General features: G+C 37.8%; 1 protein-coding gene across 2 annotated transcripts in view; it reads right to left on the bottom strand.

Moving 5' to 3' along the window:
- Positions 1-2,255: 2,255 nt before the first annotated feature.
- EAPP (E2F associated phosphoprotein) overlaps positions 2,256-10,731 on the bottom strand; it is a 21,667-nt gene continuing 13,191 nt past the window's right edge. Inside the window, exons 5-6 of one of the 2 annotated variants that reach the window (XM_040476907.1) lie at positions 10,100-10,213; positions 2,256-2,830 (exon numbers count right to left, since the gene is read on the bottom strand). In XM_040476907.1, coding sequence (XP_040332841.1) covers positions 2,554-2,830; positions 10,100-10,213 — 391 coding nt within the window. In that variant the 3' untranslated portion in view covers positions 2,256-2,553. Of the gene's footprint in view, positions 2,831-10,099; positions 10,214-10,731 lie in introns of those variants that run through there. The other variant, XM_040476909.1, reaches the window with a different exon arrangement.

A 10,731-nucleotide genomic window follows, 5' to 3' on the forward strand; every position in this document is an offset into this window, starting at 1 on the left:
GCGGTCAGCACAGAGCCCACTTCAGATTCTCTGTCTCCCTCTCTCTCTGTACCTCCCTCACTTGTGCTCTCTCTCACAAAAATAAAGCATTAAAATAAAATTTAAAAGGTACACATTAAAAACTGAAGCACAAAAATTGTCACAGCCCTCTCTGCTTCAAACCAGAACAGTGCTCACCACCAATTTCCTTAAGTGATACTTCAAGGTATCTTTTTTAAATAAAGAGACATAAAGAATACCTGTACAGTTTTATAATTTTATAACATAATATTCAAATATATTATACTCTATTCTTAGATCACTTTAAGTATTCTGGTTGCAACATATTCATGGTTACCCCGGGCATTACAATTGCCATCTTAAACTTCTAACAAACTAGCTCAAACTTAGCTTCAATAATACACAAAAGTCTGCTTTACACAGTTCTGTCTCTCCCCTTTGTTGTTGCCAAAAACTGCATCTTTATATATTGTGATTTCCTGCCTCATTTTTTGTCACTGAGTCGCATTCTGGGTAGCACCTTTTAAATATCTGCCCCAGGTGATCTTTATGTATAAGACCACTGAGAACCTTGCAGGGGAGATGAGGGTACAATGGAACAGTAGTTGTGGGATGTGGGAAGAAAGTAGGGTCTGCAATGACAGCAAGTAGGAAAAAGATCTTGCAAAGCTATAATATGGCAAAAACAAGGTTAAATTAGACTAGTAGTATTATTCTGTAACAGATCATCTGGCAATATGCTTAAACATTTAAAAGTATGTATACATCATATATATATATGTGTGTGTGTGTGTGTGTGTGTGTGTGTATATATATATATATATATATATCTCCAATCAGATATCCAACCAGATAGACATCAGCATATTATAAAAATTATAAAATATGCTATTTAGACATTGGAAATCCCTAGGAGCAAATTCTTTATCATTTTTCTGCCTCCACCCAATTCATATGAACATCATACGGTCACTGGATCCAGTTCTCCTGTGCTCCTTAGAAAGCACAGAAGGCAAGGCAGTGGGAAGAACATGTTCTCCCTTCTGGAGATGTATCATTCTGAGGGAATATGTAGAGGTCCGCCTCAAGCTCTGCTGAGCCCTGACCTCTGTGGGGAATCACTGCTCTAATGCAATCTTTTCATCTTATAGATGAGAAAACTGGACCTCAGAGGAAAATACTTGCCCAAGATTAGTGTGATAGCCTGAATTAAAATGTATTTCCTGAAGTACCTGGCTGACTCAGTCAGTGGAGCAAGTAATCCCTGATCTGGGGGTTGTGAGTTCAAGCCCCATGTTGGGTGTGGAGATTACTTAAAAATAAAATCTTTTACATACGTACATACATACATACAATGTATTTTCTGGGGCACCTGGCTGGCTCAGTCAGTAGAGCATGAGACTTTTGATCTTGGGGTAGTGGGTTCAAGCCCCACTAGGGTAGAGATTATTTAAAAAAAATTTTTTTTAAATACCTATTTTCTGACTTCATTCCACTCTACCATATCTCTACTAGAATAACAGGAGGATCCTGAGTTTCCTAATGTTTTTGGAACAAGTCCAATCGTTCTTTTCAAAAGCACAGATGCCTACAATGCAATTTCCTCCAACCTGTCACTAATGATTTTTATATTAATAGCAAAAAAGAAAAAATAGTATCTTGGCTGCTGGCCACAGAAATTCCAGAACAAATAGTGGGCATAAGAGGCAGCAACTGTATTTTTAAGTCCAAGGGTGGAGGGTGAGCTTGCTCTTCCTCATCATAATTTTTTTTAAATTTTTTTAAATGTTTATTTATTTTTGAGAGAGAGACAGAGCACGAGTGGGGGAGGAGCAGAAACAGAGAGGGAGACACGGAATCTGAAACAGACTCCAGGCTCTGAGCTGTCAGCACAGAGCTCGAACTCAGGAACGATGAGATCATGACCAGAGCCGAAGTCAGATGCTTAACTGACTGAGCCACCCAGGCAACCCATCACCATAAATTTCTATTTACTATGTTAATTCACTAAGGTTAGATTACTGTTAACTATACAATCCTTTTAGGAAAAGACCTGTATTAATTACTCAAAGCACCTGGCAATATTAACTCCATGTAACTCTAACAGTTGCTAAATAATATCACTTCATACTATGATAGAAGGTAAATATACTTTTTAGCAAAAACAATACAGACAGAAGTGGGGGTGGGGGGAATAGTGTCTAGTTTAATCACACCAAGGGTACATCCAAAATAAAAAATAACACTCTGAAACATTACTTATAACTCCAGAGCATTTTAATTCTAAAGAGTTTTAATATGTAAAAAAGTCCCCATGGTTTCCAAATGCCCATCAAAAAGGAAATGAACAATTAGTCCCATCAAAACTGGGGGAAAATTTTTTTTAAAAGGAGGTGGAGGGATGTAGGTTGACAACCATTCTCTTTCAAAAAGACAAACACTGCTTCCTCAAATAACCGCTCAGAATGTCAATGGAGAGGAATTAGCAGGGAAAGTAAGTGTCCATATTTGCGTTGTATATTGTATTGGGCAATTAAATGCCAACTTAGCTATTTAAGAATGACTTGCTAAAACGTTGAAAAAATGAAAGACTTCATCCTTGTCATAGACTGCCACTTCAGTGGAACATTCGGTGCACATGACGGGGTGATAGATTTCTTCCACTTCTGCCTCTACCTGCTCTGGAGCATCTTCACGATTAGACCTCATCTTCTTATGGCCTCGCCTTTTCTTCCTGTTCTCTGGGGTTTTGTATCTTAGAACCTCCTCTTTGTTGACAGAACAATTCATCACAAACATTGCTCTATACTGAGTTTTGTATGATTCATGCCTAAGAGGAAAAACAAATGGAGAATTGCGATTTATGTCCTATTTTAATAGGTTATCTATTTAGATTAAAAAAAAAAAGTTTTTAACTCAAGTATAGTTGATACAGTGTATATTAGTTTCAGATGTACTACACAGTGATTCAACAGGTTTACACCCTATGTATGCTCACCATGAGTGTAGCTACCATGTCACCATACAATGCTATTACAATATCATTTTTATTCCCTATGCTGTACCTTTTTATCCCCATGACTTACTCACTCCGTACCTGGAAGCCTGTATCTCCCACTCCCCTTCACTCATTTTGGCCATCCCCCACCACCCTCTCCTCTGGCAACCATCAGTTTGTTCTCTGTAATTATGGGTCAGTTTCTGCTTTTTGTCTGTTAATTCATTTATTGTTTTTTAGATTTTACATATAGGTGAAATCATACAGTATCTGTCTTTCTTTGACTTATTTCTCTTAGCACAATACCCTTTAGGTCCATCCATGTTGTTACAAATGGCAAGATCTCATTCTTTTTATGGCTGAATATTCCACTGTGTATATTACCATATTGTCTTTATCTATTTATCAATCAAGGGACACGGGTTGTTTCATATCTTGGCTATTATAAATAATACTACAAAACACATAAGAGTACATGTACCTTTTCAAATTAGTTTTCATTTTCTTTGGATAAAAACCAAGAAGTGGAATTACTGGATCATAAGTTATTGCTATTTTCAATTTTTTGAGAAATCTCTATACTGTTTTCCACAGCAGCTGCACCACATTCCCACCAACAGTGCACAAGAGTTCTTTTTCTCCACATCCTCACAAACACTTGTTATATCTTGTCTTTTTGATTCTAGCCATTCTGACAAGTGTATGAATACCTCATTGTGGTTCTGATTTGCATTTCCATGATGATTAATGATGTCGAGCATCTTTTCATGTGTCTGTTTGACATCTATAGGTCTACTTTGGAAAAATGTCTAGTCAGATACTCTGCCCATTTTTTAATTGGATTATTGGTTTTTTTGGTGTTAAGTTGTATCAGTTCTTTATATATTTTGGATATTAATCCCTTATCAAATGGATCGTTTGCAAATATCCTCTCCCATTCAGTGGGTTTATTTTGTTGATGGATTCCTTCACTGCACAAAAGATTTTTATTTTGGTGTAGTCCCAATAGTTTACTCTTGCTTTTATCTTCCTTGCCTTAGAAGACCATCTAGAAAAATGTTGTTATAGCCAATGTCACACTACTGCCTATGTTTTCTTCTAGCCGTTTTATGCTTTCAGGTCTCACATTTAGGTCCTTCATCCATTCTGAGTTGATTTTTGTGTATGATGTAAGAAAGTGGTTCAGTTTCATTCTCGCATGTAGCTATCCAGTTTTCCGAGCACCATTTATTGAAGAGACTATCTTTTCCACCAGTGTATATTCTTGCATCTCCAATTAGGTAAAATTTGAGAAGACCAAAAACTTACTGAAATATAACCAAAGTACAAACAGAACAAAATGGAAAATTTAAAGAAATGTTAAGGGTTATTTTAAGAATAGGAAAAAACTGGGGCGCCTGGGTGGCTCAGTCAGTTAAGCATCTGACTCTTGATTTCAGCTCGGGTCATGACCTCACAGTTCGTGGGAGTAAGCCCCACATCGGACTCTGCACTGAAAGCACAGAACCTGCTTGGGATTCTCTCTCTCCCCCTCTCTTTGCCCCTCCCTCACTCATACTCTCTCTCTTCCTGAAAATAAACATTAAAAAAAAAAAAAAAAGAGTAGGAAAAAAATGTGTCAATAGATAATAAAGAATGAATATATCCTCTTTTCTATTGCTTTAAAAGTAACTTTTATCTCCAAAAATAATTTCATTTGCTCTTCAAACTTAGACAAGAAAAGTTATTGGAAACTTGAGAGCTAATGTTTTGACTGTCTTTTCACATTGTGGCCTGAGACTGCCCTCCTCTCATGACAACTGATGCCATTCTTGTCACCCTTTTAGTAAAAGCTACAGTTTTAAAAGCTTAAAGAGCTTCTAAGGGCGCCTGGGTGGCTCAGTCAGTTAAGCGTCCAACTTTAGCTCAAGGCACGATCCTGAGGTTCATGGGTTTGAGCCCCATGTCAGGCTCTGTGCTGACAGCTCAGATGCTATGTCTCCCTCTCTCTCTGTCCCTCCCCTGCTCATTCTCTTCCCCCTCTCTCAAAAATAGATAATAAACATTTAAAAAATGAGAAATAAAAATAAAGAATTTGACGAAATTCAACACCAATTCATGGTAAAAATACCCAATAAACTAAAAATAGAAGGAACTTCAATACAATAAAGGTCATATATGAAAATTCCACAGCTAACATCATATTCAAAAATGAAAATTTTTCCTCTAAGATCAAGAACAAGACTAAAAATATCTGCTTTCACCATTTCTATCCAACATAGTACTTGAAGTTCTAATCAGAGCAATTAGCTAAGAAAAATAAATAAAAGGCATCCACGCTGGAAACAAATAATTCACAGATGACATGATCTTGTATGTAGAAAATTCTGAGCATTACACAAAAAAACTATTAGAACTAATAAACTACTTCAGCAAAATTTCAGGGTACAAAATCAACACACAAAAATCTGTTCATTTCTATACATGAGCGATTAACAATCCAGAAAGGAAAACAGAATAGAGGTTACCACAGGCTGGGGCAGGAAGGGGTAGAGAATGGGGAATTTTGTCTAATGGGTACAAAGTTTGTTTGCAATGACAAAAAAGTTTCTAAAATGGACTGTGGTGATAGCTGCACAATATTGTGAATGTAGTTCATGTCACTGAATTGTACACTTAAAATGGTTAAAATGGGGTACAAGAGTACCCACTCTCACCAGTCCTAGTCGACATAGTACTACAAGTCCTAGCCAGAGCAATCAGGCAAAAAAAAAATGAAATAAAAGGTATCCAAATAGGGAAGAAATAAAACTGTTCGTAGATGATATAATTTTATATGCATAAAATTTTAAAGACTCCACCAAAAAAAATATTTAAATATTGTTAAAATAAATATAAAATTCAATGAAGTTTCAAGACACAAAACCAATTACAGGGGCGCCAGGGTGGCTAAGCATCTGAATCTTGATTCTGGCTCAGGTCATGATCTCATGGGTTCAGGAGATAGAGCCCTGCATCGGGCTTTGCACTGACAGCACAACACCTGCTTGGGATTCTCTGTCTCCCTCTCTCTCTGCCCCTCCCCCACAGCTGCTCTCAAAACTTTAAAAAAAAATTTTTAAAAAGGGGGGCCCAGGTAGCTCAGTCAGTTAAGCATCCCCCTTCAGCTCAGGTCAAGATATCACAGTCTGTGAGTTGAAGCCCCATGTCAGGCTCTGTGCTGAGAGCTCAGAGCCTGGAGTCTGCTTCGGATTCTGTCTCCCTCAGTCTCTGCCCATCCCCCGCTCATGCTCTCTGTCTCTCTCAAAAATAAATAAACGTTAAAAAAAGATTAAAAAGGGGCGCCTGGGTGGCGCAGTCGGTTAAGCGTCCGACTTCAGCCAGGTCACGATCTCGCGGTCCGTGAGTTCGAGCCCCGCGTCGGGCTCTGGGCTGATGGCTCAGAGCCTGGAGCCTGTTTCCGATTCTGTGTCTCCCTCTCTCTCTGCCCCTCGCCCGTTCATGCTCTGTCTCTCTCTGTCCCCAAAATAAATAAACGTTGAAAAAAAAATTAAAAAAAAAAGATTAAAAATAAAAATTACAAAAATCTGCTCTCTATACATTAACAGTAAACTATCTGAAAAAGAAATTGAGAAAATAATCCCATTCATGATGGCATCCAAAATAATAAAACACTTGGGAATAAATTTAACCAAGGAGGTGAGAGATTTATACACAGAAAACTGTTAAGACATTCATGAAAGAAAACGAAGAAAATACACGTAAATGGAAAGATAACCCATGTGCACACATCAAAAGAATTACTATTGTTGGGGCGCCTGGGTGGCTCAGTGGTTTAAGTGTCAGACTTCAGCTCAGGTCATGATCTCACAGTTCATGAGTCTGAGCCCCACATCAGGCTCTCTGCTGTCAGTGCAAGAGAACTTGCTTTGGACTCTCTGTCCCCCACCCCACTCTCTGCCCCTCCCCTGCTTCCCCAGTGATGTTCTCTCTTTCTCTCTCTCTCAAAAATAAACAAACATTTTTAAAAAAATTTTTTTTTAATTTTTTAAAGAATTACTGGGTCACCTGTATGGCTCAGTAATTTGAGCATCTGACTTTGGCTCAGGTCATGATCTCGCAGTGCGTGAGTGCAAGTCCCATGTTGGGCTCTGTGCTGTCAGCTCTGAGCTTGGAGCCTGCTTCAGATTCTATGTCTCCCTCTCTCTCTGCCCCTCCCCCACTCGCATTCTGTCTCTCCCTGTCTCTCAAAAATAAAGAAATGTTAAAAAAAAAAAAAAAATTACTATTGTTAAAATGTCCATACTACCCAAAGCCTTCTAGAGTCAATAGAAATAGAAAAAAATCTTATATAGAAAAAAACCTCAAATTTGTGTGGAATCACAAAAAAACCCAAATAGCCAAAGCAACCTTGAGAAAGAACAACAAAGCTGTAAGTATCACACTTCCTCATTTTAAACTGTACTACAAAGCTTTGATCACCAGGGGTGTCTGGGTGGCTCAGTCAGTTAAGCAGTTAAGCCTCTGGCTTCAGCTCAGGTCATGATCTCACAATTCATGAGTTCAAGCCGTGCGTCGGGTTCTGTGCTGACAGCTCGGAGCCTGGAGCCTGCTTTGGATTCTGTGTCTCCCTCTCTCTCCTCTGCCCATACTCTCTGTATTCATTTAAATGAATAAACATTTTAAAAATTAAAAAAAAACAAAAACAACAAAGCTATGATAATCAAAACAATATGGGACTAGCATAAAAACAGACTCACAGAAAAAATAAAAATAAAAAATAAAATAAAATAAAAAAACCAGACTCATAGACTCACAGAACAGAGAACCCAGAAGTAAACTCATGCATACACGGTCAACTAATATTTGACAAGGGAGCCAAAAATATTCAATGCTGGGAAGATAATATCTTCAATGAATGGTTTTGGAAAAATTGGACAGTCATTTGCAAAATAATGAAACTGGACCCCTGTCTTACTCCACTCACAAAAATTAATTCGAAACAGATTAAAGACTTAAATTTAAGACACGAAGTTGTAAAACTACTCAAACATAGGGAAAAAGCTCAACATGGGTCTTAGCAATAACCTTTTGGATAAGCACAAGCAACAAAAGCAAAAATAAACAAGTTGGGGGAGCTTAGGTGGCTCAATCAGTTAAGCATCCAACTTTTAATTTCAGCTCAGGTCACAATCTCATGGTTGTGAAATGGAGCCACACATCAGGCTCTGTGCTGGAGGTGGAGCCTGCTTGGGATTGTCTCTCCCCCTCTCTCTGCCCTTCCCCCACTCATAGTATCGAAATAAATAAACCTTTTTTTTTTTTTTAAGTTAAAAAAATTAAATAATGTAAGTGGGACTACATCAAACTAAAAAGCTTCAGCACAGCAAAGAAACAATCAACAAAAGGAAAAGGCAATCTATGGAATGGGAGAAAATATTTGCAAAGCATGTATCTGATAAGGGGTTAACAGGTTAATATTCAAGGAACTCCTACAACTCATTAGCAGAAAATAAACAATCCAATTAGAAAATGGGCAAAGGACCTGAATATTTTTCCAAAAAAAGATATACAAATGGCCAACAGGTACATGAAAAGGTGTTCAACATCCTTAATCATGAGGGAAATGCAAATCAAAACTACAGAGAGATGTCACTTTATACCTGTTAGAATGGCTATTATCAAAAAGACAAGGGATAACAAAAGTGAAACCTTGTGCACTATTGGTGGGAATTTAAATTGGTACAGCCACTATGAAAACAATATGGAGACTCTTCAAAATACTAAAAATATAACTACCGTATGATCCAGCAATCCCACTTCTGGGTATATATCTGAAGGAAATGACATCACTATCTCAAAGAGGTATATGTACCCCTACCTCAGCCAGGTGATAAAGGTCAACATTACCAGTCATAAATCTGTTGATTTTTGGTTGATAGTCTGTGCCCTTGATATAATGTAATGAAAACAACACTTTAGCTCTATGGTCTTCTCTCCAAAACCTACTGCAAAAGAATTCTTAACAGCCAAAACATGAAACAAACTAAGTGTCCATGCATAAGTGAGTGGATAAAGAAAACATGGTGTATAGATACAATGGAGGAGGAGGAGGAGGAGGAGGAGGAGGAGGAGGAGGAGGAGGATCCTGCCATTTGTGAAAACATGGATGAACCGTGAGGGCATTATACTAAATAAGTCAGACAGAGATAGAAAAATACTGAATGATTTCACTTATATGTGGAATCCAAAAAAAAAACAAAAAACAAAAAACAAAAAACCTGAACTCCTAAACACAGAGTGTAGATTTGTGGTTGGTGGGGGAAGGGTGGATGGGTGAAGACAGTCAAATGGTACAAACTTCCAGTTATAAGATGGAGAAGATCTGGGGATATAATATTGTTTAAATAGTTACCAACATTGTACTACATCCTTGAAAGTTGCTAAGAGAGATCTTAAAAGTTCTCAATATATACACACACAAAAGGTATTAAATTTTTAAATGATCTAGTTGACAATAAACTAAATATACAAATGATGGACTCTTTAATAAAATGTTGATGGTTAAAATAGGACATCTTATATGTATTTTATCACAATTTTTTTAAAAAGAGTGTATTTGAGGGGCGCCTGGGTGGCTCAGTAGGTTGAGCATCCACCTTTGGCTCAGGTCATGATCTCACAGTTTGTCAGTTGGAGCCCTGCATCGGGCTCACTGCTCTCAGTGCACAGCCCGCATTGGATCCTCTGTCCCCCTCTCTGTCTGCTCCTCCCCCACTCATTCTTGTTCTCTCTCTAAAATAAATAAAACATTTTAAAAAATGTGTATTTGAGAGATTATGTCATTCCACAACATACATGCAGTTTCACTGAATCTGTGTCAGTAATGGTTAAGTGTTTTATTAAAAAACTACTTATAATAGAACTACATAAAACCAAAAGTTATTTGCATAAAGGTTAGTCATATAGCAGCAAGGATATAAGAGGACAGAACTTTATTAGAATTTCTAAGTATATACCTCAAAAGTCTATTTCTGATTTAAACAAAAGATCACCAAGTTGTTTTCATTGTGTGCATGTGTATGTACGTGTGTGTGTGTGTTGTTACCCTTTATCCGTTACCTTTGGCAATCAAGGCATAGTGTGGTCATGCAGGCAGGGCAGTTCAGGACAGCATCACTATTTGGAACAGGCTGTTGTTGTTGATGTGGCCTCTGTATTCCAAAACCATGGTAGCTAGAACAGAAAAAGAAAGGGGGGCAAGGGGTGCACATTAAAGCCAGATCTTGATTTCTTTTTCTTTTTTTATTTTAAGGAGGCCCCACTCCCTCCTTTTAAGGGGCTCAAACTCACAATTCCAAGATTAAGAGTCACATGCTCTATGGACTGAGCCAGCCAGACACCCCCAGTAGCATGATTTCTAATGCCACTCTCCAATAAAAGAAACTAGTACTCCTATGAAAAATAACTGATTCTAGGAATGAGGCATACAAGATGAACCTGGAGCATCCTGTAGTACCAGAAAGTAAGGAAGTGCTCAAAAACAACGAGGTAGGTATGTCAAGGGGGCAGAGAAGTCAACTGAAAAGAGTTCCCAGTGGACAAAGCTGAAACAATGAGAACAACAAAATAATGTAGTATTGGATTATAACCTGAAGTATAAGTAAATACCCATGAGTCCATACTGATATAAATGACTGAACAAAGGAAGGAAGGAAGGAAGGAAGGAAGGAAGGAAGGAAGGAAGGAAGGAA

This window comes from Herpailurus yagouaroundi, unplaced genomic scaffold (genome assembly GCF_014898765.1).
Source record: "Herpailurus yagouaroundi ecotype Mexico unplaced genomic scaffold, PumYag 141, whole genome shotgun sequence".
Lineage (NCBI taxonomy): Eukaryota > Metazoa > Chordata > Mammalia > Carnivora > Felidae > Herpailurus > Herpailurus yagouaroundi.